At 52.7% G+C, this 27,972-nt stretch overlaps 1 protein-coding gene across 1 annotated transcript; it reads left to right on the forward strand.

The window, feature by feature from the left end:
* Positions 1–27,972, forward strand: LOC144727971 (sodium/potassium-transporting ATPase subunit beta-2-like). The gene is made up of 7 exons (XM_078607131.1): positions 1–644; positions 16,318–16,446; positions 18,377–18,481; positions 18,942–19,147; positions 20,530–20,589; positions 26,650–26,745; positions 27,542–27,972. Exons 1-7 carry the CDS (start codon positions 545–547, stop codon positions 27,692–27,694), a joined length of 849 nt encoding a protein of 282 aa, XP_078463257.1. The 5' UTR covers positions 1–544; the 3' UTR covers positions 27,695–27,972.

Raw genomic sequence — 27,972 nt, forward strand, 5'->3', positions numbered from 1 at the left:
ACACTCCGCGCGGCTCCCGCTCGCTCCGTCTCCTGCTGCTCGTGCTGCTGCTGCTGCTGCTGCTCGCCCCCCCCCCTCCTCCTGCGACCTGCACGCCGACGCCGCCCGGGCTCAGCAGCACCCGACCGCCACCCAGATCGTCGTGGAAGTGAAAATCGCGTTAATCGAATAATTGGGCTAAAGGCGACCAGAGACCCGTCTCGATATTCCACCGCGTGATCGAACAACGATAATTGCAGCGCTATATATATATATTTTAGAAAAAACTAAAATCTATTTTTTTTCTCTCTCTCTCACCTACCGTCGAATCTAATCTCCTGCATCAACGACGAGCGCGTCACTCAGCCGGTCAGCGGCCGGTGCCCGCGGTCGCTCCGATTAATAATCATTCAACAATCGCCACCGCGGGGCTCCAACGCTACCAATCATCATCACCCCCACACCACTCGTTCCCCAGCGCTCGTCTGTGAAGTCATACCGCTGAGTGACTAACACTCGTTCGTTCACTCGTTGCTCGCGAATTAGCTGAGCAGAGGCGGCAGCTATGGACGACAAGAAGCAAGAAGAGAGCACCGGCGGATGCAAGGAGTTCATCTGGAACCCGCGAACTCGACAATTCATGGGAAGGACGGGGACAAGCTGGGGTGAGGGTCAGCCCCCCTCCCCTCCATCCCCCCCCACCCTTCTCCTCGCCCCCCACCAGCCCTCTCCCATCGTCTCAACATCTTTAATTCACGCCGTCTTCCCTTTGACGAGGTGATGGGTTTCGACATCGCGCGTTCATTATCGTCATCGCCTTCATCGTGATGGTTCCTTTGGAATCGTCGTCGCCCGAGGCGATGTCACAGGTCCCGCGCACTTGTGACATCGTCACGGTCGCGTGGACGTCGGTGATACATGATCTCAACACGCGCAACCATCGCCACCGTCGTCTGTGATGTCCGCCGGCTCTTCCCCCCCCCCCGTGTTTGCCGGCTGATGACTTCAGCGCCACGCGCCCTTTCGTCTCGGCGTTGCGTCATGAATCGTTGTCGGGGATCCGAAAATCAGGCATCAGCTGTTGGTCAATAACCTTGTGATCGAAAGTACTTGTCGACTAAATTTCGATTTAAAGCTTTCGTGACTGCAGGGATTCATCTTCTTGGTTCTTTCGGTAAAGTCACGTAGAATGGAAATAATTAAATATTAAATAATTAAAAATAAAACAAAATAAAATTCTCACGACGTTTCGGCCACAACTCAAGCAGCCGTCTTCAGGTGAAAAACAGAACATTAGGACGCTGTCTTTCCGACAGCCCTGTTCTTCACCTGAGGACGGCTGCTTGCGTTGTGGCCGAAACGTCGTGAGAATTTTATCTTATGTTTTATTTTTTATTATTGTATTACTTCTCGACTGCAAACTAGAGATATAATTTCAACGTCATCGTGATCGTGTCAGATTGTTTTTTTAATCTCAAATCTTCAAAACATCTCTAGTCGTTATCATCATCATCTAAGTCTTCGTCGTCCGCTGTTCGATGTGATCAGCATCGTCAAGATTTGGTATCTTTTCACTAAAGCTAACGTCACCTCTTTCCTCGTCACGATCATCGGGATTGTGTCTTCGTCTCCCGCAATCTCAACACCCGCAATCATCATCAGCATCATCATCATCAGCAGCACCACCATCATCAGCACCATCATCATCATCAGCACCATCATCAGCATCATCATCATCAGCACCACCATCATCATCAGCACCATCATCATCAGCACCATCATCAGCACCATCATCATCAGCACCATCATCAGCACCATCATCATCAGCACCATCATCATCATCAGCACCATCATCTGTCAATTCCCATCACACGTCACTGAACCTGCCATTATCACTCTCGTGCCATCGTAGTTCATCATCATCATCGTCGTCTCTCTGTTGAGGCCGTCTCGAGACGCGGGGTTTCTCTCTCTCTCGAAGTCGTCTCGAGACGCACGTCGCCGCACTGATCTTGACGCCACCGGCGACGTCGCCTCCTTGAGACGACCTCTAAACGTCTTCACTGGTCCGCTGAGGCCTCCGTGGCCCTGCCGTTGGTGGCGAATAGCTCGGTTGGGCTTTACCGAAGTAAAATAAATAGTTGAGTTTAATTTGCATATTTTTTTGCGTGATTTGCTTTACCTGTCCTGTACTTTGCACTCCGATGATGTTTTTGTATTTTTGCTGTTCTAACGTTCTGACCCCGTGCCTCCGACTGCACATCTATCGGACTCCTCCAGGCGAAATACATTCCGATTCTGATTCTCTCTTTTACATCATTTTCTGTCATCATCTACATCATCTTTCATTGCCGTCATCTCGATCTCTTTCCATCATCAATTGTCGTTTGACATCTTCCATAAAGCTAGCATCATCTCCCTCGTGACGTCATCTTCTCTAAAGCTAGCATCATCTCCCTCTTGACGTCATATTCTCTAAAGCTAGCATCATCTCCCTCGTGACGTCATCTTCTCTAAAGCTAGCATCATCTCCCTCTTGACGTCATATTCTCTAAAGCTAGCATCATCTCCCTCGTGACGTCATCTTCTCTAAAGCCAGCATCATCTCCCTCGTGACGTCATCTTCTCTAAAGCTAGCATCATCTCCCTCTTGACGTCATCTTCTCTAAAGCTAGCATCATCTCCCTCGTGACGTCATCTTCTCTAAAGCCAGCATCATCTCCCTCGTGACGTCATCTTCTCTAAAGCTAGCATCATCTCCCTCGTGACGTCATCTTCTCTAAAGCCAGCTTCATCTCCCTCGTGACGTCATCTTCTCTAAAGCCAGAATCATCTCCCTCGTGACGTCATCTTCTCTAAAGCCAGCATCATCTCCCTCGTGACGTCATCTTCTCTAAAGCCAGCATCATCTCCCTCGTGACGTCATCTTCTCTAAAGCTAGCATCATCTCCCTCGTGACGTCATCTTCTCTAAAGCCAGCATCATCTCCCTCGTGACGTCATCTTCTCTAAAGCTAGCATCATCTCCCTCGTGACGTCATCTTCTCTAAAGCCAGCATCATCTCCCTCGTGACGTCATCTTCTCTAAAGCTAGCATCATCTCCCTCGTGACGTCATCTTCTCTAAAGCCAGCATCATCTCCCTCGTGACGTCATCTTCTCTAAAGCCAGCATCATCTCCCTCGTGACGTCATCTTCTCTAAAGCTAGCATCATCTCCCTCGCGACGTCATCTCCCTCTTCAGCGCACCTCACAGCGGCAAGGCGGCTGAGTTCGATTTCCGACTCGGTCGCCTTTCTGTAAGGCGCTTGTATGCATCTGCGTATGTTGGACTTCTTTCGCACCGTACGTAGCCGACCGTGCTAATCGGAGGTGCGTGGGCACGGACAGCAAACTGTGTCCTCTCTCCCCCTGTTCTGCGTGGGGGTCCTCCGATAGGTGAAGCAAACCTTACGCAACGTCCACTCTCATCGGTCTCAATCCATCGCAATGCTGCAAAATGAAACTGCACATGACGGCAGTCGATTTGGTTCGCGCAGCAGCGGCAGCTAGCAGCGTCGCCCTCCCCCGCCCTCTCCCCCCCCTCTGCGGTGAACATTTGGCAGGAATCTTCTGGAATAGGGAGGGGTTCTGAGACTCGAGTGCGTTGATCGTGGCTGAGCCATCGTAGCGATAACGATCTCCCCCTCGTGTCGCCTCTGGGCATTGCCTTGTCAACGTAACCCTCTCGCCGACTTCCCTTGAGATATCGTCTCACATTGACCTCAATTACGTCCCCTTCCGCCCCCGTGTCTCCATCTATCCCGTGAGCTGATCTCCCTCCCTCGCCTGCCATTCTGCAGATTATCGTCCGCCGCGGCGATAATGGTCAGCAGTACACTGGACTTTCTCAGCTAAACCATTTTCTATTGTACCAGGTAAAGGCCCAATGGAGCTTTGTAGCAATTTTTCAGAAGCGACCCGGCCACGCATGAAAGCTCAAGCGAAGTTGAGCTGCATGATACAACTGCACATTACAGCAGTCCATTTGGATCACACCGCAGCTGCAACAACGCCACCCTCCTCTGCCGTGAACATGTGGCAGGAACAGACAATTAATGTGGACATTTAAATGTGGACATTTATAACAGTCAAATCATCTCAATGCATGTTTATGAATGTGGAGGGGAGGGGGGGTAACCGGACAACCCTGAGAAAATCCACGCGACCACGGGGAGAGAGAGAGACATGCAAACAGCAGGCGCAGGATCGGGGATGGAACCCACGACCTCCTGTATACCAGGCGAGGTAGTTAACATCTCCTAACCACCGTGATGATGATGATGACGATGAGAGAGAGACACGCAAACTCCAAATCTACAGCAGGCGTCAGGGTGGTCGGGATCGAACCCACGCCCTCCTGTACACCAGGCGAGGTAGTCAACATCTCCTAGATCCGGAGGTCGCCTATTCTATCTCCCAGTGCAGCAGTTTAAAATAATATAAGCAACCTTCAGGTTTCTTAAATCCACCTCATTGCCATCCCACCACCACCACCATCACCACCACCACCATCACCACCACCATCACCACCACCACCAGCACCCCACGTTCACCCAGCGACTTGCAAGGGGTGCACCGCATTCACCGTCTGCGGGGCTTGCGTGCTGGGGGGCAGAGTGTGGCTACTCCCAATCCTCTTCTAGTGTGAAATAATAAAATGTCCAACGTCAGTCGCCCTCCGAGAGGCGTGGCTCTCCATCAGCCCCCTCTGGTGGAGCCCCCTCCCTCCGGCAGTGCCGGCAGTGCCGTGGGCACGAAGTCGCAGCGCTGCACCTTCACCCACACTGGCATCCCCTGATCATCGCTGACGTCATCGCTGTCCCGACGTCATCGCTGTCCGTTAAATAAATACATATTTCTCTCTATCTCTCTCTTTCCATATCATTGATCTCTCCCGTGCCCTTATGTCCCATCTCGCCCGGTGTCTCACATCCTTGTAATCGAGGTCTTAGAATCTGACGCTGACAAAAATTCGGATCGCTGGAGGGAAAAAAAAACACCCAAACTGGTGTAGTTCACACCACGTGACTAGCAGCAGAGGTACACTGGATGTGGTGTGCCGGGTCCTCGCATAATATATGCCGGACAGAGCCGACTGAAGTTAAGCCCAGCAGTTCATCTTCTCATTATCACACCACCATCTCGATTTCCTTTCAACGCTCCTATATTGTCCGGTATCATCTGTCTCCTCCCCTACCTCCTACTCCCCTTACTCTCGCCTGGCTGCTCCTACCAGCTCCCCTACCGCTCCCCTATCTCCCACTTTCCTCCTACCATCTCCCCTGCCTCTCTCTCTGCTCTCCCACGATCTTCTCATTCCGCCGGTCTGCGATGCGGCTGCTGTGTGGAGCACACTGCGACACGTTCCCCGACTAGCGCAGTTGGCTACGTACGGCACGATAGAAGTTCAATATGCGCATTCTCTGTGCGCACACGCAAACCCTTTTGCAATCCACCGCTGGATGACGATTCCCTTCCCCCCCCTCCACCCCCTGCGCCGCGCGTGATAGCGGGCGGGTCACGTGGTTAGTGCGTGTTGAGGGCGCGCAGAGGAGCATAGACGTGGGCGCGTAGTGCAGTACAACAGTGGGTGTTGCTGCTGCTTCTCCCACGTGGTGTGTCGCCCGTGCGAGCGCTAGCCAGGCTAAGGCCTGCTGAGCTTACAAGGTCTGACGAGAGTCGGGCGCATTGCGCCTGTGGTGGGTCATTGGCAGCGGTGTGTGTGTGTGTGTGTGATGGTGTGTGTGTGTGTTTGTGTGTGTGATAGTGTGTGTGTGATAGTGTGTGTGTTTGTGTGTGTATTTTTGTGTGTGTTTGTGTAGGGGGAGCGGTAGTGTAGCGGTTAGCGCGCTGCGCTATGAACCCGGCGATCCGGGTACGATTCCCGCTCACGGCCAACACCGGTGACGATTATCTGAACCGGTCTTGTGCCTCCCCTAGGTGGACTCAGCCTCAAACGAGTACCTGGTGCGGTGTGTAAGCATCGCCACTGGGGAGACAAAGGCGGTCGGGCGTGGTGCTGGCCACCCATCCCCTCGTGTGCCGTTCCGGCCTTCATAGCTGCTCGCTAACAGCACTTGCCCTTACAGTCTGTTAAGGCTACACGGGGGATCTTTGTCTTTATTTGTGTGTGCATTGTGCACGCATGTGACAACTCCTGGCGACCCGGGTTCGATATCCCGCTAAGAGGTCAACATCGGTGACGATTATCTGAACCGGTCCTGGGCCTCCCGTAGGTCGATGTAGCCTTAAATGAGTAACTGGCGTTGGTGTGTACATTTCGACACGGGAGAGACAAAGGCGGCCGGGCGTGGTGCTGACCATCCACCCCCTTCCCCTTTGTGTAGCTTATCGACCTTTGTAGGCGCTACTTTTTGACAGCACTTGCCCCAACAGTCTATTAAAGGCTATACGGGGGACATTGTCTTGTGTGTGAGCCGACCTTAATAGGTGTTCGCGAGTGGTGGCGCTATGGTTAGCGCACTGCGCCGCAGACCGAGAAAAATCTGAGCTCGATTCTCAGCCTAAAACGAGCTCAGATGTGTCAATGACGAGAACACCCTTCATCGCCATCGCGGAGTAATAGCGCAGGCTGGGGGCAAAAAAATATCTATAAGCGTGTCACACACACACACAACACACGGTCTCTGCTCATGATGCGAAAACCATCAGCAGCTACTGGCCACGTTCATTGGTGGCCTTTAGTGCGGCCCCCGACAAGACACAGAGAGCGACAACACCACGCCATCATCATCGTCGTCGTCGTGCTGCTGCTGCCACAAACCCAACATTGGTTACAAATGTGCCCCCCCCCCCCGCACTGATGATGTCATCTCGGCGAAAGTGCCCCCGCGCCCCCTCTGAAAATTCGTGAAGAACGATGCCATAGGTCATCACGATTAAAGAGAGGAAATGTGACCGGCTGCAGCAGCGGCAGTGGCGGTGCAGAGACAAGACAACTGTGGACCCGTTTCATCCCCATTGGGACTCATCAGCAGTCTTGCCAGTGGAGTAATGCACTTTGCAATACTGTCACGCTTTTGTATTGTTTGTTGGAACGTTCTTACCCGCCCCTTACTTGACATCTGTGGAAAAGAGCTTGATAGCTCATCGGATTCGTCCAGTAAAAATACATATTCTGATTCTGGAAAGCAACTACGTGGAGTCCCCTCGTCTATACTGTGGGGCCTCCATCAGCTTTGACTCGTGCCAACGTAATGATGTCATCCACAGCAGAGGTTGTTGTGGGTTATGACGTCATCCCACCATGTCACACGCAATGACGTCATCGTGGTCATGGCGAGAAAGCCAACTCCTTTTGGCTCTGCATTTTTATGTTGCGAGTGAAGTATTGATCAACGTGGTCGGGTTTGTCTCCAGGATGAGAACCCCTGAAGGCAACATCGTGCTTATGGGCTGGCAGAACTAACGCAATCATGAACGCGCTCAACATGAGCTGGAGAGCGAACACAACAACAACAACATCAACAACAATCAACAACATCAACAGCAATCCCAAGCGGATCGTTGAGTGACCTCGCATGCAAGTGTCGCGCTCCTTCAACGGAGGAAGACGAGGAACGGCAAACACGACACCAACTCTTTTTTCCTGAAGGCCTCTCCCATCGTGGCCGGCTCGCTGCTGCTGCTGCCGCTGCCACCACTACGGCCAAAGAAGAGAACTGAATTCATCGTGGGACCTCCTTTGCCAGTACCAACATATGAGAATAGGTTTTTTTCCCCTTTTTTCTGGCAACAAAACAGCTGTGTTAAGATGTTAAAACACCAAACTGAAACATTTTACAAGGAATCATGTCTGCATTAACCACAATGCTTGTGGTCAGAATGCAAACAAAACACATACTCTGATCATATATGCATTGTCCTTGAAACGGATTGCTCCACACCAGAGACAGCTTTCTTTTGAGCCTCGTCTCAAACGGTATTAGACCAGAGGATGCATTTTGACCACAAGCATTGTGGTTAATGCAGACATGATTCCTTGTAAAAGGTTTCAGTTTGGTGTTTTAACATCTTAACACAGCTGTTTTGTTGCCAGATGAAAGGGGAAAACCCCTATTGTCAACTGAATTCATCTTTGGAGATCCTCGTTGATGGCGACTGTGGTTCCGGCCCAGTCGCCGGATGCTTGAGCGTGGACTTGCCCGCCAGGCTTGCCCGGGTCTCAAACAACGCCAACACCAGCGCCGTGTGGGAACTTAGGCCCCTCAAAACGGGTCAAGAACCTCCAACGCGTTCATGGATACGAGTGATGGGCCGTCAACGCTGCCCCCACACTGCACTTCACACATCCCTTGACACTCGAGCCCACAACATCATCAAAAGGCAAAGATCTCCCGCATAGAGCCTCAACGCTGCCGGGGGCGAGTAGTGTTATAGCGGACAGCGCCTACGAAGGCCGGCACGGCACGCGAGGGGGTGGGTGATCAGCACCACTCCCGCCTTTGTGTCTCCCAAGTGGCGATGTTTACACGCCCCACCAGGTACTCACTCATTTAAGGCTGAGTCGACCTAAGGGGATGCCCAGGACGGTTTTGGATAATCGTCACTGGTGTTGGCCGTGAGTGGCAATCGAACTTGGGTCTCCGGGTTCGTAGCGCAGCGCTTTGGGCCACCGCTTCCCATAACGCGTCATCAAATAGCCACACACAACATATAATGCACGAATACATCAACTTGAATATGCATGGGAATTGTCACAACCTGTGCAGTCCCTCTTGTTATAAAGTGTGCGGGGGGGGGGGCAGCAATATGTGCCACATCTGGTGGAACCCGTCCTGTGGTTCAAGCACTTGTGATGATGTGACGTGGAGAAAGCCTGGACATTATTGCCACCATTCCTCAAGAGTTTCACCCTGGGAGGTCACCCCAGCCCAGCGCTTTGCCTGTCCGCTCCGAGGCTCCCAGTCGACCTCTACAGCTGGGCAGATGGCGCATCGCAGGGAGTGGCGACACAGCGGACGTTGAAGAACCCCCTGACGTCAATTCGCTTTGTGTGTGTCGGTGTCGGGGTCCAAATTTGCCAAATAAAAATCACCCGCTAATTAGAGTACTTACCTAAACGGGACTAAACGTAGCCGAAATAACATACCTGGCAACCCATACGGCTTACCCCGCATTCTTGTACATGGAGGAGATTGAGTTTTCAGGTCCACACGGCGTACAGACGTTTCAATACAGGCACATTGTATTTGTCTGTTTCTCCCTTGTGATGGGACTTTGTAGGCTGAACGTTGAGATTCATAAGGGACACGGGGTGACCAACAAGATCTGAAATGATCTGTAATGAGGTAGGGCACTGATAAGGGGTTGACAGGTATGCAATAATCGCCCCCCTACTGGCAGACTGATGCCCCAGGACACATCGAAATGAGACTCATCCTGGCCTCTTGAGTTCTCACCTGGTATGTTGAACTTCTTTCGTACCGTACGTAGCCAACCGCGGTAATGGAAAGGACAAAAAAAACTGAACGCAACACAAAGCGGTTCTCGTTTAACGAAATCAACGTGAACGTCTTCCACAGCGCCTCTCATGGCCAGCCCACCTTTGCCCCGGGATAATTCTTTGCCTGTGGGTTGATGGGTACCCCATTGACTTCGAGCCCTCGCTAAAGATGCTCATCAAATCTGCGGACCCGCTCTTGGGGGTTCAGAGATCGGATGCCGTCATTCTTGAAACGTTTCCCCCTTGAGGTTGGTAGACAAAAAAAGGTGCAGAGAGACTTACATAATTATTTTTAATATCACGTTGAAAACGAATTTGCCGTCTCAGCCTGCTGAGCGACACGTGACTCAACACTCATCCTTGCCTTGCCAAATGGCGTTCTACCCAACATCCGAGCAAATGCTGCGTGAGTGAAGCCTATTAAGTCAGCTGGAACACCTCCTCCGTCTGGCAGGGTTTTATCGACAGAGCTGGCCTTGGTACTGTAACACAATTGCAGCCATCGCAGCCGCGCACTCCACAGTCGTGAATTCCCAACCTGCGCGGTTTGGGTAGGACACAGCAAGGAATGCCCATCGTCCCAAGCTGCGCTGCTGAGACCAGGATGTTGTGGGCCAGGCGGTCCTACGCGGACGCCCACGATACGACCGCAGTGGGAGAATGGCGGGCAGAAGGAGCTTCTTACGGATGACGAGCCGATGGTCAGCGGGCAGATCAGTTTCCACAGTACATGTATGTCCTTGGTATCTCATCCACTCCGTCGGTGCAGCCTCTGAGTGGATGGAGTGGCGTTCGTTTTTTAAGGTTGGGAAGATCTGCAGTAGGCCTGGGACCGGTTCAATAATTATTCATCACTAAATGTTGGCCGTGAGCATGAATCGAACGTTGGGTCGTCGTGGCTCATGGCACAGTGCTGCGCTAACCACGACACTCCCGCTCCGCACGGGAGTGCCGGCACGGCACACGAGGGGAGTGGTTGGCCACACAGCATCCCCGGCCGCCTTTGTCTCCCCAGTGGCGATGTTTACACACCGCACAGGATACTCATTTTGAGGCTGAGTCGACCTAGGGGAGGCCCAGTAGCGACAAGCGCAAAACGCTACACTTTTGCTCCCCTCCCACACACATCCCAACACACACACATCCCTACACACACACATCCAAACACACACATCCCAACACACACATCCATAAATACACACATCCCAACACACACATCCAAACATACACATCCCAACACACACACATCCCTACACACACACATCCAAACACACACACACATCCCAAAACACTCACATCCAAACACACACATCCCAAAACACACACATCCCTACACACACACACACATCCAAACACACACATCCCTACACACACACACACATCCCTACACACACACACATCCATACACACACACACACACATCCCTACACACACACACATCCATACACACACATCCCTACACACACACACATCCCTACACACACACATCCCTACACACACACACATCCATACACACACACACATCCCAGCATCCACACACGCGCGCACGCAGCACACCGCGCACAGCAGGCAGGAGACGTGAGCCCGGGGAGTCATGAATAGTAACGAGATGGACGTGCGGATCATTGCAGGTGAATTATTCACGCGCAGGTGAAGGGCGACAGCGTGCGTCCCCTGAACCGCAGTCCCCCCCCCCCTACCCATCCCCCCCCCCTCTCTCCTTCCTCTTCGTGAGGAGTCAACACAGCTGACATGGCAGTCTATGTCGACTGTCGAATGCGTCAATGAAATGACGCGACCGAGGTGCGTGCGATGTGCGGCAATGTGCGTGTTGGGGGAGCGGTGGCGCAGTGGTTAGCGATGCGATACGAACCCGACGGACCGAGTTCGATTCCCGCACGCGACCAACAAGAGCGGCGATGATTGTTAGAACCGGTCCCGGGCACTGCCCCCGTGGTCGGCTCAGCCTTAAACGAGTGTCTGGTGCGGGCGGAGTGTGGGCATGGGCACTGTGGGGAGACAAAGGCGGCCGGGCGTGGTGTTGGGCCGACCCACCCAGACCCTCCGTGTGTGCCGTGCCGGCCTTCCTCGGTGCTCGCTGGCAGCACTTGCCCCAACAGTCTGCTGTTCAAGGCTATACGGGGGAGCTTTGCCTTTCGTGTTCTGGGTGTCTGCTGCGTGTGCGCGTGTTAAGGTTGTCTTTGTCGGTCTCGTGTTGTATTGTCCGTCCGCGTATCTTCCCCTTCTTATCTCTCTGCCTTGCTCGCGAAGTTTCGTTCGCCCCGTTCGCCGTCTATTCACCATCCACTGCTGGATGAGCACCTGCCCCCCGACATGCGAGTCGTTTGCCTGAAGGCAGGAAGACGCGCCCCTTAGGGCATTTGCAAAGGTTTCAGAGAATTAAAATCGAGTGTGCGCAACCCAATCCATCATTCCTCATGCAAATGCGATGCAGACCGTGTTCGAAATATGACGATGGCGCTTAATGGTGTGGGCGGAAGAGCAGGATTGTATCAGCTGTGTAAACGAGACGCGGCTCCATCGATAGAATCTTCGCGTGGATCCTGAGAATCTGATTCGCTGGGGCGTGAGGATTCTCACAGCCGGCCCCCGCAATGCCGGATTACGCCTCCCGTTATGTAACATCACCCCCCCACCTCCCCCCCCACCTCCCCCCCACACCTCTCCCCTCCCCTCGGGGGGGCGGGGGGGTTCCGCAGAGTGGAGGGGGGGGTTAGCGAGCGAGTGGGAGGAGGGCATTGGGGGGGGGTGGGATTGAGGGGAGGGGAGGTGAAGAGGAGGATGAGAGGGATCAGGGGAGGGGGTGGAAAGGGGGGGGGGATGAGGGGAGGGTGTTTAAGAGGGATGAGGGGCAGGGGTGAGAGAGACATTTGGGGTGGGGGAGGGATGAAGAGGGGGGATGGGAGGGGTGAGAGGGGGATAAGAGGGATGAGGGGGAGGGGTAAAGGGGGGGTGAGGGGAGGGATAAAACGGGCTGAGGGGAGGGGTAATGGGTGGTGAGGGGAGGGGTAAGACGGGGTGAGGGAGACGGGTAAAGACGGGGTGAGGGAGAGGGGTAAAGGGGGGGTGAGGGGAGGGGTAAAAGGGGGTGAGGGGAGGGGAAAAGAGGGGTGAGGGGAGGGGTAAAGGGGGGTGAGGGGAGGGGGTAAAGGGGGGTGAGGGGAGGGGTAAAGGGGGGTGAGGGGAGGGGTAAAGGGGGGTGAGGGGAGGGGTAAAGGGGGGTGGGGGGAGTAGTAAGTAAATAATTAAACAATGCTTGCCGCATTGCTGTATTTGCCGGAGCACGGCAACTGTACCCACTGCGTGCCGCGTACAGTAGAATAAAATATCATTATACCATTATACAATATATCACACACTTTACACGCAACACAGAGGGACATCAATACACATTTACCTTACAATCGTATGACAATAACTATACGTAATAATATACATCAGTCATTTGTAACAATTTAAATTTCACGTTTTAGATTCTGTACACAGAATTTATTTTTTCATATATGTTTTAACATTTTCGAAATTTATATTGTAGCTGCATTTTGCGTGTGTGTGTGTACCATTGCCATGATTCATTATAAAAAAACAGACCACGCCGATTATAAATCCTGTCTCGTTCCTTCTCCATTGTTCCTCTCGTCCCCATTGTTCCTATCGTCCCCATTGTTCCTATCGTCCCCATTGTCCCTCTCGTCCCATTGTTCCTATCGTCTCCATTGTCCCTCTCGTCCCCATTGTCCGTTCTGAGTCGTGTTCTGCCCCGTCCCTTATTTTAGTCGGAAATGACTCATCAGCTCCTAAACGACGATGTATAGATCCACTCATATACACCGCCACTCACACACACAGCCACACATAAACAGACACACACATATACAAGTATTTTTGCCGCTATAAATTTGCACATGATAAGCCACTTCGTTTAGCTATCATTTGTGGCCAGGTCGCTTCTGAAAAAGACCTATATAACTCAGTGGGCCATACACTGGTAAAATACTAAAAAAATTGCTTTAGTTTAGTTAGACTGCTGTGCCAGGCTAGGTGAAGGTGGTCACAATACAGACCCAGGTGCCATGGGTTGACCGACTGAGATGACTGTCAGATGCACCATCTGTTCCACCCACTGTGCCGACTTTCTGCGCTTTAACCGCACGGCGCTCCGCTCGTTGTGGGCGTCGCTCCTCTCTGCCTCCTCCACAGAGGTCGACTTTGACACGGCTGGTACCAGTCATCGGCAAGTCCATCCTCCCCTACCACATCAGTTCAACTCTTCTCGAGCCCGCGCTGCGCGCCCCTTTAACCCCCATCTATTCGACCAAACAGAAGCTGCTTGGGCATGCGGTGGCTCTGCATACGGGCTACTTGACCCAGCCAACGCAGCCTCGCCTTTTAGAGTATCTCACCGATGGGGCCGTCTCCAGCCAGATCCTTCAAGGATCTGTGAGCTACTGTAATCCAGCGTGGTTAATCCCAGGATGCCTGGATGGATTGTAGGCGCACAAAGTTACAACGAAGACAAAGATCTCCCTTCAATAGGCTTCTGGGGCAAGTGCTGTTAGCGAGCACCTATCGAAGGCCGTCACGACGCGCGAGGGGGTGGGTGGCCGGCACCACGACCGGCCGCCTTCGTCTCCCAAGTGGCGATGTTTACACACACACCACCAGGTACTCATTTAAGGCTGAGTCGGCCTATGGATAAGCCCAGAACCGGTTCAGATAATCGTCACCGGTGTTGGTCGTGAGCAGGAATCGAACTCGGCTCGCCGGTTTCGTAGTGGCAGTGCACCAACCACTGCACTAGCGTCCCACCACACAGGCAGATGCACACACACACACACATTTCACAGACTTGGTTGTATGTACGTATTTTAAACTTCTTCAGCACCGTACGTAACCAACCGTGCTAATCGGAGGTGCGGTTCACAGTGAGGAATCTCAGCAGGGCCCTCGCCTGGTTAAATAAAAGACCTCGGGTGTAATCACCTCGTGAAATGGGATTGTGTCGTGCAAAGCCTTTGGCGTGAGGGCCGCGGCGAGATGGATGGATGGATGGAGGTGTGGAGCAGGCTTTGGGGACAAGGGATTAATCAGGGGATGGCGGTGTTTGTGGTGTACACAGAGCCCAAGCTACTGTACGTGCATGCCTCTTGTACCCCCTCCCTCCCTCCCCGACTCCCATCGATATATTTAGCTCGAGGATTAATATTGGCTCTTCACCACCACGATCGTCTCTGCCATTGGGGTTTTAGAAACGTGTGGGCACGAGGGGATAGCGTGTTGAGTTGAAGTGAGGAACCCGTCATTGTTTTCATCATGATCCAGATCATGTTGGGGTTCTGTGCAAAACTAGCTGCTACTGGCCAAGATGAATTAGATAATCTATCGAAATTGAACAAAAATAAAAGAAAACGTTCGAATAGCTCCCGACTTCGTGCTGCGTGGAAGCGAATCATCAAACAATACATTGGTTAAATGTATGCCTATACAGGCAACCATACTTCAATAGAAATTACCGTTGGCACGGCTATTTTAATACACACAATGGACAGGAAGGACAAGATGAATGGGCCCGCATAATGCGCATGCATAATGTACGTTGACTCATCAAGAGTGCACAAAAGCATGGTCACCACATCTACGCCTCTATATGAACCATAGCACCCCGGCTCTCGCACGATGTCCGTGGTGCAGTCATGTTTAGTCTGTTGGTGGTCGGCGATGCGGCAATCGACTCATCTCGACGAGCTGTACACGATGCACCACCACGGTGCCACGTGCGAGCATTCAGGGTTTCAGCGCAATCGTCCTCGCTGCGTTTCGACATCGCGGAGAGTGGCACCGATTTCGGATTGATTGGTACCCCAGTCGCGGAGTGAAGTACACTGCTGGGAAAAATATTGTCCCAGAAATAAAATATTTAATTGCCTCGGCCAGTTTGTATTATTCGGTACCCCGGGGTTCCGCCATAAGGATCGTATAAGGAACGAAACACAAATGTGGCTGTCGCCTGATGAAGCTGGTTGCAATTACTGGTGAAACGTCGTGCTCAGATTGTAAATGTTGTGGCTTGGCTCTCCAACACACCGGTGTTGCTGTACTAGTGACGAATTGGCACGTTCTGTTTACGTGACAACCCCTTACTAATTGGCTGTGTCGGGTGGTGGCGGGTTTTAACGGCACATTTATATATTTACCCGATCTAACCCAAAAAAAACTCTTATGGATGATATTGGTCACGAAAGCCTACGAGTTAAAATGATCAACATCATCTTCAATTTACACCATTGGAACCTCATTTGCCAGTAAAAACCCACGACCTCCTGTGCACCAGGCGAGGTAGTCAACATCTCCTGGCCACCCTGGAGCTGCTCCCCACGTGGCTGTTCCGTGGCGTGGCGGTGTCCCTGCCGCCCGCGTCCCAGCACTGCCGAGGTAGCAACAGCGAGGGGTTGCTGGATCACCGCACGAATGATAATTGATAATTGTTTTTTTACCCTTCTATCTGGCAACAAAACTGACACCTTTTTTACAAGGAGTCATGTTTGCATAGACCACAATACCTGCAGTCATAATGCAAACAAAAAACACAACTCTGATAATGATATGCACTGTCCTTGAAGTTGATTGGTCCACACCCGAGACAGCTTTCCTTAGAACCTAGTCTCACATGGTGTTGGACCAGATGACGCCAAAAGGCGCACAACTCAAAGACAATGCAGCATCAGAGTATGAGAGCTCGGGGTAAGCATTTTAACTTGCCCCCGACTTGTCTGCTCCAGGCTATAGGTGGGTGACCTTTGTCTTTGTGCAGCTCTGATCCTGCTCTTCTACCTCGTGTTCTACGGCTTCCTGGCCGGCCTCTTCTCGCTCACCATGTGGGTGCTGCTGCAGACCACCAACGAGTTCCGCCCCAAATACCTCGACCGCGTCCCCTCGCCCGGTACCAGCAGTGCGCACGCAGTACACGCAGCACGCAGTACACACAGTGCACACACACAGTACATGCAGTACACGCAGTGCACACACACAGTACACGCAGTGCACACACACAGTACACGCAGTGCACACACACAGTACACACAGTGCACACACACAGTACACACAGTGCACACACAGTACACGCAGCACACAGTACACGCAGCACACAGTACACGCACAGTGCACACACAGTACACACACACAGTACACGCAGTGCACACACAGTACACACACACAGTACACGCAGTGCACACACAGTACACGCGCAGTGCACACACAGTACACACACACAGTACACGCAGCGCACACACAGTACACGCACACAGTACACGCAGCGCACACACAGTACACGCAGCGCACACACAGTACACGCACACAGTACACGCAGTGCACACACAGTACACGCAGCGCACACACAGTACACACACACAGTACACGCAGCGCACACACAGTACACGCACACAGTACACGCAGCGCACACACAGTACACGCACACAGTACACGCAGCGCACACACAGTACACACACACAGTACACGCAGCGCACACACAGTACACGCACACAGTACACGCAGCGCACACACAGTACACGCACACAGTACACGCAGCGCACACACAGTACACGCACACAGTACACGCAGCGCACACACAGTACACGCACACAGTACACGCAGCGCACACACACAGTACACACAGTACACACACACAGTACATGCAGCACACACAATACAGTACACGCGCAGTGCACACACAGTACACGCAGTGCACAGTACACGCAGTGCACACTCGCAGTACACACAGTACACACAGTATACAAAGTACACGCAGTGCACAAATTGTTGGGGCAAGTGCTGTTAGCGAGCACCTATGAAGGCCGGAACGGCACACGAGGGGGTGGGTGGCCAGCACCACGCCCGACCGCCTTTGTCTCCCCAGTGGCGATGTTTTTACACACCGCACCACGTGCTCATTTGCGGCTGAGTCGACCTAGGGGAAGCCCAGGACCGGCACAGATAATCGTCACTTGTATCGGCCGTGAGCGAGAATCGAACTCGGGTCGCCGGGGTTTCGCAGCGCGGCGTAGCGCTAACCGCTACACTACCGCTCACCATTATGCACACACACACACACATCCACACGTAGGTGCACGCGTACACACACACACGTGCATACACGGGCAGTTTCCTACCGTCGTGCATATTTAACGGGGCCCCATGCATTATGCAGCACGGTGCAATCTGTGGGGCTCGGAGTCGTGACGCTTCATGAGGCTCTTAGTGTGGATCATGTGACGCACACTGCCACACACCTACAGACACACAAAGGTCCCCCCTATAGCCTGAACAAGCTTATGGGGTACCTGGAGCACCTTTGAAGGCCGGCACGGCATACGAGGGGGTGGGTGGCCCGGCCGCCTTTGTCTCCCCAGTGGCGATGTTTACACACCTCACCAGGCACTCATTTGAGTCTGAGTAGACCTAGGGGAGGCCAAGGACCGGTTCATATAATCGTCGCCGTGTTCATAGCGCAGGGCGCTAACCACGACATTGCCGCTCCACACACACACGCAGGTACAGGCAGCCACAGACACTACACGCACACATACGCGCGTGTGTGCGTGTGCGGTAGTGCAGTGCTTAGCACACTGCGCTACAAACCCGGCGGCCCAAGTTCGATTCCCACTCACGGCCACCCACCAACACCATCGACGATTGTCTGAACCGGTCCTGGGCCTCCCCCCGAGGTTAACGAAGGCGGCTGGGCGTGGTGCTGGCAACCCAACGCCCTCCGCGTGCCGTGCCGACCGTCACAGGCGGTCGCTCCCCCCCCAGCGGCGCTTGCCCCGACTTTGTGAAGAGGCCATGAGGGACATCTTTGTCTTTTTGTGTCTTAGGGCTGATGATCCGACCTCAGGCGGACACCCTGGACATCAAGTTCAAGCCGACGCAGAACAGCTCCTTCCTGCAATACGTCACCGCCCTCAACGACTTCCTGTTGCGTGAGTGACCTCCAGTGCCGTCACGCTCACACGCTCGCCGCCACCGCCGTGGCGAAGCGTCGTCCAGGGACCCCACCACCCGCCCCCAACAACGACGACAACAGCGCCATTCGCCATTTAGTGGCGGTGACGTCACAACGGCGTCCCTTGCCAGGCCAGGTGCACTTTGAGGCCACGTGACGTGTCGAAGGTTGACAGGAGGTTACGTGATGTGTCGAAGGCTGACAGGAGGCCACGGGGCAGGCCGGGACAAGGGACTAAACACAAAAAGCGAAACGCGAGCGGCGAACGCACTTCCGCCACCCCACGTCGTCGCCAATGATGTTTCTGTCGTGGTCGTCTTGGCGGTGCGTCCACAGCGTACAGCGATGTTGTTGTTGTTGTCTTTGCGATGCGTACGCAGTGTATCACCGATGTCATCGTTGTTGTTGTTGTTGTTGTCTTGGCGGTGCGTGCACAGCGTACAACGAGGGGAACCAGACGGCGCGGAACCTGAACTGCACGCCGGGGCGCTACCACTTCCAGAACGACACGGACGAGGTGCGCAACTACCCCAAGACGTCGTGCCGCTTCCTGCGCGCGTCGCTCGGCGAGTGCTCGGGCCTCGTGGACTTGAGCTACGGCTACAGCTCCGGCACGCCCTGCGTCATCCTCAAGATGAACCGGGTACGCGCAGAGTCATCATCACCACACCAGCGACCGCGAATGTCGTCATCACCGTCGTCATCATTGTCATCATCGTCATCATTACTATCGTCGTCGTTTCTCCGTGGCAGCCCCCACCGTCCCGAGCGTGCCCATCATCCCGCTGGACCAGCAGCAGTGTTCAGTCTACGACGACTTCTAAGAGATGCTTAAACTAAACTAAACGAAAACTAAACAATTTTTTTGTTTAACCAGGTAAGTCCCAACTGAGCTATATAGCTCTTTTTCAGAAGCGACCTGGCGATCACAAATGATGGCTTCAACGAAGTGGCTTATCGTGTGGAAATGTGTAGCAGTAGCCAAATACTCAAAACGCGTGATGTTGATTCTAAACGTGGAGGGAAAAATCGGAGGACCCGGACAAAAATCCACGCGACCACAGGGAGAGAAACACGCAAACTCCAAATATACAGCAGCAGGCGTCGGGGTCGAGGTCGAACCCACAACCTCCTGTACACCAGGCGAGGTAGTTAACATCTCCTCGCCACCGCGGTGCCCTAAAAGAGGCCCCACCTCTTTTTTAAAGGCCCCCCCCCCCACCTCGTTCGCTCCGGCTTTCAAGCGAAACCGAGCTTGGCTCCGTGCCTCAGAGGTGGTGCGATCATCATTAATGCCCTCACCTTTGTTGTCATCATTGTCATCATCGTTGTGGTCATCATCACCACCATCATCTTAATCATCGCGGCATTCCTAAGTTGTCCTTCCCCCCACACCTCCGATTAGTACAGTTGGCTGCGTTCGGCGTAAAATAAGTTCGACATACACACGTACGATTCAGATCTGGATATGCGTTAATTTATTCGCACGCGCAATGAAGGGGAAAACTTGGCCCAAATGCTTTTCCTCTGCTGCCCGAGAGAGGCCGGAGCGAGAGATCGCGGTGCTGCTGGACTTCGTAGCTCACATCGAGGGAGACACACAGGGCAGAATGCAACGTGGGAATTAATCAATAACGTCGGTGTCATTGAAGATCAATGACCGGCAGCTCGGTGGAGGATGTCCGGTGTTTGCGGTCGGATGATGAAAAGCAACCGGGCTTTACTCTGTAAAATCTAGAGAGCAAAGTCGATCTATTTTCATATCAAGGTATCCTAAGCCATCGTTGAGTACTGGCGCAGTGGCTGTGATGGTTCTACTACAACCAGATCTGGACTGGGATTGTTCAGGATTTGATATCTCGTAGGTCCTCTACAGGAATTAACCAAATTGTTTGTTTTAGCGGATTGTATACTAGCCTGCAATTATTTAGGTGACTTGGAGTGACTCGAGGAGTGTGAGATCATCAGTCAACACTTGCTGTGTGTGTCCGCGTGCGTATGTGCCTGTGTGTTCCTGCCCTGCAGATTATCAGCTATTACCCCAACGACAACGCCGAACCGCTGAGGGTGAACTGCACCGGCAAGGTCAGAGGTTAAACTGACTCAGAGGTCATTTGATCCGGATGGAATTTGTTCAGTTTCAGACTCAGTTACCATCCCAGCCGTTGTAAATGTGATTGTTATTCACTACGCGTATTGTTGGAATCGTTCTTTCGTAGGAAAAGTAAAAACATTGTCCGTTTATCGCTGCTCAGTCGCTCATAACGCCTCCTCTACAGTGTTCTACTTTGACAAAAGCGTCTCCGCCGCGTTTCCAGTTTCACTTCCAGCCTTCCGTCGTGAACGTCCGTGGTTCTCTTCAGTGTTCGCGTCTGCCCCCCAACCCGTTCCCGAGCGTTTTCCGTTTACCCTCAAGAACGACGAGCCCTTACGATTGCCTCCGTGTACGATTTCATTTATCTTCCTCGTCAATTCTGAACTCTCTGTGTGCCTTGTCTTTCTGACTGCCGTCTGTGCGACTGCGTGCGACTGCGTGCGTGTGCGCGCGTAACCGTGCACGAGCGACCGTCTGCGCGTGCATGTGCTCACCGTGTGTGCATGCGCGTGCGTGTGTGCGTGCGTACGTGCGTCTCTCCCCCGCCCGAGCACGCGTGCGCACGCATTGAACCCCTCCCGCCCCCAACTCCTGCATGCGTGCACGTGCGTCCGCGTGTGTGTGTACGCGTGCGTACGTGGGCGCGCGTTCGTGTGCGACCTCGTTTCTTTTTTGGGTTACGTTCTCTTCCCCCCCGCGTGGCACAGAGACACAGAATCAACAAGGACGAGTGGGTAAGGCGGCCTTGATGCCTGAGCCCGGTGTGAACTTGCGGTGACTTCTATGCATTGACCCCTCCCGCCCCTTTATTGCGCTGACCTTCGGGTGGTTTGCGGTGCACGGCAACCGGCTAGTGCGGGAAGAAGCGTTCGACCGCGCACCCCCTCCCCCCCCACCCCCCCCCACCCACTCCCCCACTGCCACAAAATCGAGATCAGAGATCGTGGTCAAATCAAGGCCCCCACCACCCTCCCCCAACCTCTCAAGCCCACTCCCCCACCCCCCCCCCCCTTTTTGCAAAGTGTACCCATAAAAGAGTAAACGAGGAAGAGGCAACTGTTTTAGTAACTTTCGTCGTCGTTACACGTTGCGAATTTAAAGTGGTTGAAGCTGCCCTCGGTCACGGGCAAGCGGAACGTGGAACAGCGACCGCAGAGGCGGAGGGATCGGCCTTGCAGCTCGGAGAAGGCATTCGGATTCGAGCCCGCGCCCGCCGATTATTATGAGTGTTGTTGTCATTCAAGCAATCGATCACGCTGCCGATTACCGGTTTCATCGCTCGACTAATCGGACAAGACGGTAAAAATTTGTGTCGGGGGAGGGTGGTAAATTCTCCCACGTGTGCCGCTGGACGGGAGGTGATGGGGCAGGGTGAGGCTCGTAAAGGGGGGGGGGGTTCCCGTCTTAAAGTAATCGACCCCTCCCCCCCCCCAAAAAAAGTAATCGCTTATAAACTTCAAGTCGATCAATTGACTTGGATCAAACGAGTCGATCGCAGCCGGACAACAACAAGGATGAGCCGTGGTCACGCCCACTCGCACGAGCGATGGCTTCGTGAATTCTGATTGGACGACGTTTCGCTCAAGGGGAGGGACTTTCCGTGGCCATGACGATGCAATTACTGTTGAGCGCAGGTCCTCTTTGTGGGTGCACTTTGTGAAAGGGTCTCGCTGGTTAAGGCTCCTCCCCCCTGTAGTACCACCTTCAGTCAGGGCTTTAATTTCTCACCGAATGACTACCCCCCCCCCCCCCCCGAGTAGATGGTAGGCCCGAGTAGGTGGCTCTCGTGAACCAGTAGCCACGGTTGTAGCCGAGGAGTACACTCGATTTGGCGTGCTGGGACTTGGACATATGTCCCTTGTCGCTGACCTGGACAAGACCTCCGACTGAAATTAAGCCCTGAATGTAGATCATGTTTTTGGCGCCCTCATCGATTGTCGTAGAGTACATTCGCCATCCATAACAACGAACAATGGCTACGGACGTGTGAGTGTACATATGGGCCCAGTGTTGATTCACACATTTACCGTGATACCACGGAGTGGTGTTGGAATAGCGAGATGGTGGCTGGCTCTAGAATCGCACATGGTGTCGGTGTTAAATACATTACACAGGCAATCGCCACAGCCCTAGCGTACACACCGATGATTATCTATCTAAACAAAACCATGAAAGTGCATGTTATTGATAGTATCGAATATTAATTAATACAGACTCTCTAATGTGTATGTTGAACTTCTTTCGCACCGTACGTAGCCAACTGCTAAATCGGAGGTGCGAGGGGGGGACAACAGACTAACCACTAAAAGCAGTTGTAAAGAATTGAGTTTTCAATCTAGATGTAAAAGTGCACAGCTGATCCCAGTGGTGTCACTAATAACCATATTTGACTATACGCCGTTTTTAGTTTCATTGGAACTCATCAGCAGAGCGTAGCCGAACACCAAAGGGACAAATTCACACTCCACCCATTTTTCGCCCGAGGGAAAAGTTGGGCGCAGCAAACGCAAATTTGGTTATTGCTGCAATCTCTTTAGGTTGGCGCCTCAAAAATGACCGCTTCAGTGCTTCCACAACATTTTTAAATGATGAACACCTCCGCGAAAGAAGTTCAACATACGCACATACATACCTGTGTTTATGGAGGCCTACATCTAGCAGTGGATTTACAAAAAAGGGCTCTACGTGTACATTTCGTAGGAAGTTGGCAGTGGTGCAGTCTTCAACCCCTCGGCCATAGGAACGTGGAATTTCCCACCGCTGAGTGCTCGTTTGATCGGCGAAAGAAGATTTGACTTCAGGCTCTCTGATGATGAATTACGTCTCACTGCTTCTGACAAAAGCCACACGGATTTCGAACGTTGGGTGATCGAATGCGGTTGGGGTGCATGTATGGTTGTCACCTGTCCTGCTTTTCTCAGGATCACCCTGGGAAATGTGTAAGTCTTCACCCAGTAAACATGCCAACGTTGGGCCGACTTTGGCATGTGGCTGGAACTGTTGGACCAATGTTGGCCCAACAGCGTTGCACGTTTGCTGGGCGCAGACCGCGAGAATTATGGTACCCGCTATGAATTACACCGCCAACGTTGTTTCGTCTCAGATACGGTGCACAACGGCGCTAAGTCTCACACTGCTGCTCGTCTTGTCACAGTACCAGTAAAAGCGTATATGAGCGGTACTCCGCTGTCTCCACGTTTACAACATGTTTACGACGAGTTTGTGCACAGCACCGGTAAAATGCTCTCTACGCAGTCACTTAAAGTCCATTCAGAGGACCGAGTGGCAACATAAGGTAGGGTGGAGTAAGAGGCCTACATGGGTTGAAGGCCTCTTTTGTCCTGGTGCTGACAGAAATGGTGTCATCAGCCATGATCGGCTTGAGGTGTGGATTGGCGTCCTCTTTGAGAGGCCCCTGCTGCTGCTGGTGTCTGCAACTCAACAGGGACAACCGCACATGGGCACCAGGACAAAAATGCCTTTTATCCTACGTAGGCCTCTAACCTCACCCTACTGCACAGATTGGATGCTGAACGCAGTTGTCCCTGGCAAGTTCAGGTGCCAGGTTTCAGGCCACAAACCAGTTCATTAGACGTGCCTCCCACACCCCACTACACCGATCTTTTCCTTTTACACTTTAATAATATGCAAAAAAATAAGTGCATCTGATAATACAAAAACACAGTACAATATTGTGAGAAATTATATATTCCCATTCATTCGCCCCCGTTTTCTCGTACATCACAGGTGGCAACCGTACGTGCACGGATTTAGTGGCTGGCCACTCTGGTGACCGCCATTTTGTTGGGCTTGAATGAGGTCGCCATTTTTTAAAGCAGCCATCTTGGTGTCCATCTCGTGACACCAAAATGGCGGCACGAGATGGAGGCTCCTCTGCGTTGACGTTGATCGCTGCTGCTGCACCGTGGCTTCTTACGACTGTAAATGAAAATGCCGATCGATGGACACGCGCCTGCTGCCTGATTCACTCACTCCCACATCGTCGCGGCCCAGTCAACATCATCGTCATCTTGAGCATTTTCATCACCCCCATGACCTTTTCTCATGTAAATTATCAACTTGTATCATTACCCTCGTGGGTCCGGCATAATTGTAACCGAGTCGGCTCTCGGTTGTCTTGGGGTAATCGCGGTTGGGGAGGGGAAGGCGAGGTCCTGATCAACGCACAAACGCGGACAATAATGCTGAACACACGTAAATGAGGCGGTGAACACGTGTTCAGCGCTCACCTACCTACGTTTAGTGGCGGGTGAACATTGCAGGAGCCTCATGATTGCGGGAAACGTGTTAAAGTAAATCGCTACCCGGCGAGACACAACATGCTCAACCAGGATGAAATACCGCACACGCTGCAATATACCTAACCCATTTCGTCAAATAATCGTCATGTTTCGTGTTATAGTCTCTGAAAGCAATGAGTCACCCTTTCTTTTGCCTCACTTTTGGATCTCCTTTTGCGTACAATTTTTTTAAACGATTTCTTTTAAAATGTTATCGCCGCACGTTTACTCACAGTGAGCATCTCAACTTTTGTCGAACGTTGGGATGCAGTTTTCTGGCTAAATTCCGACGCGGGTTTTCATTTATCACGTGGGCACCGAGTCACTGTCCCTCGACGATTCAGGGGCAGACGACATCCGTGTGGCACGGATGGGGATAGAATATTCCCTATTCTTGTGTTGATTTATGTTTTGGCAAGTGCTGTTAACACACCACCCGGGTAATGTATTCCGCCCGCAGAAAACCGAGAGTTACCTCTGCTTGTTTCTTCCACATCTCAGAAAACGTGCAACGTTGGGCCAATGCTCGCGTGTAGTTATAACCGTTGTACCAACGTTGACCCAACGTTCCCTGTTGACTGGGATTATCATAATCATCATAGCACTCATTCCACATTTTATGATTTATATCCCACTTCATAGTTAACATCCTCGTCTTGGTTATCCTCAAACAAGTACCATTATCACCATAATCATCTCCTGAAACGCCATCGTCTAGATCGAAGCAATCGCCTCCATCATCTCAAGCTTTCACATCATTTTGACTATAATCACAATTATATATAAACTACTATATTATGACTTCCATCGTCGCAATTACTTTTGACTAGAACGTAGTAGATTTCAACATCGTCATCACATGCTACCTATCATCATCGTCACTAATAACCTCACAGTCACCGTCAGTCGCCCTCTCCGCGTGCTAATAGTTTTTCTCTCTGTGCTCGTGTCTGTACCTCTGTACACCCCCTGTACTCCCCTTGTACTCTCCCTGTGTACTCTCTCCCCATCTACTCTCTCCTCATTTACTCTGATGAGCGTGCTATCCCTATGTACTCTCTCCCCCCCGTTTATTCTTTCCCGTGTACTCTACTCGTGTATTCCTTCCATGTACCCTCCCGTGCACACTCTCTCCCATCTACTTTCTCTCCACGTGTACTCTCTCTCCCCCCGTGTACTCTTGCTGTGCACTCTCTCTCTCCCCGTGTACTCTCCACATGTACTCTCTCTCTCCCCGTGTACTCTCCACGTGCACTCTCTCCCCGTGAACGTTCCATGCCACTCTCTCTCTCCACGTGTACTCTCCACGTGTACTCTTTCCCCCGTGTACTCTCCACGTGCACTCTCTCTCTCCCCGTGTACTCTCCACGTGCACTCTCTCTCTCCCCGTGTACTCTCCACGTGTACTCTCTCTCTCCCCGTGTACTCTCCACGTGTACTCTCTCTCTCCCCGTGTACTCTCCACGTGTACTCTCTCTCTCCACGTAAACTCTCCACGTGCACTCTCTCTCCCCGTGAACTTTCCACGTCACTCTCTCTCTCCCCGTGTACTTTCCACGTGTACTCTCTCTCTCCACGTAAACTCTCCACGTGCACTCTCTCTCTCCCCGTGTACTCTCCACGTGCACTCTCTCTCTCCCCGTGTACTCTCCACGTGCACTCTCTCTCCCCCCGCCCCCCCGTGTACTCTCCACGTGTACTCTCCTCTCCCCCCGTGTACTCTCCCCCCGTGTGCTCCCCTGCACACAGCGTGACGACACTGAGAAAGTCGGGCCTCTCCGGTACTTCCCAGTCAACGGGACCTTTGACCCCATGTACTTCCCGTACTACGGCAAGAAGGCGCACGTGAGTACCGCGGTGGTTGTGGTGGTGGTGGTGGTTGTGCCGGTGAACGACACGCAGCCCGTGGTTGTTGATGGTAGTTGTTGTGGTGGTGGTGGTGGTTGTGCCGGTGAACGACACGCAGCCCGTGGTTGTTGATGGTAGTTGTTGTGGTGGTGGTGGTGGTTGTGCCGGTGAACGACACGCAGCCCGTGGTTGTTGATGGTAGTTGTTGTGGTGGTGGTGGTGGTTGTGCCGGTGAACGACACGCAGCCCGTGGTTGTTGATGGTAGTTGTTGTGGTGGTGGTGGTGGTTGTGCCGGTGAAGTACACGCAGCCCGTGGTTGTTGATGGTGGTGGCTGTGATAATCGCTTGTCACATACAGCTCTCTTTGCCCACTACAGTAGAAAAAAATTGCTGTGGTTGTCCCACCTGATGACGGAAGCTTGTGTTGCCTCCGAAACGTCGTGATTTAGCTATTTTTATTTTATTTTCACCTACGTGACTTTACCGAAAGAACCAAAGAGTACGGTTGTGATGGTGTTGTGGAAGCGGGAGTAGAGCAACTAGTGCGCAGCGCTACGAACCCGGCTATCCGGTCCTGAGTCTCCCCTAGGTCAACTCAGTTTCAAATGAGTACCTTTGTGCGATGTATAAACATCGCCACTGGGGAAACAATGGCGGCCGGGCGTGGTGCTGGCCACCCGCCCCCTCGTGTGCCGTGCCAGGCCTTCATAGGTGCCACTCGCTAACGGCACTTGCGCCAACAGTCTGTGTAAAGCCATACGGGGATCTTTGTGTTTGGTCGCGGTTGTGCAGGTCAACTACACGCAGCCCGTGGTGGCGGTGCGGTTCATGAACGCGACGCGCGGGGAGGAACTGTCGGTGGAATGCTCCATCGCCGGCGTGAAACACGACAGCGATCGCGACCGCTTCCTGGGCAGGGTGACCTTCAGGGTGTTCATCCAGTGATCGCTCGCTCGCTCACACGCGCACGCACGATCGCCCACACGCTCACATGCAACGCTTGCTCATTCATGGTCACGCTCACTCAACTACATACACACAGAGGCTTGCTCGCCCACACGATTACACACTCACACTCGCTCCGCCAAGCTCAGCCACGCACGTACTCGTACATACACATGTGAAGACATCTTCATACATGCTCACCCATACACACCCATTCATATAATATAAATCATACGGGTGTGTCCCCATACACACCCTTACACACCCATACGCAAAAA

Source organism: Lampetra planeri, chromosome 27, assembly GCF_965212315.1.
Source record: "Lampetra planeri chromosome 27, kcLamPlan1.2.h2, whole genome shotgun sequence".
Lineage (NCBI taxonomy): Eukaryota > Metazoa > Chordata > Hyperoartia > Petromyzontiformes > Petromyzontidae > Lampetra > Lampetra planeri.

Excerpts from the sequence above, each read along its gene's own strand:
- LOC144727971 (XM_078607131.1), top strand. The coding sequence starts at position 545 with ATGGACGACAAGAAGCAAGAAGAGAGCACCGGCGGATGCAAGGAGTTC. Across the intron at positions 645-16,317 it reads AAGGACGGGGACAAGCTGGG|CTCTGATCCTGCTCTTCTAC; the intron begins GTGAGGGTCAGC and ends GTCTTTGTGCAG. Across the intron at positions 26,746-27,541 it reads ACTACGGCAAGAAGGCGCAC|GTCAACTACACGCAGCCCGT; the intron begins GTGAGTACCGCG and ends GCGGTTGTGCAG.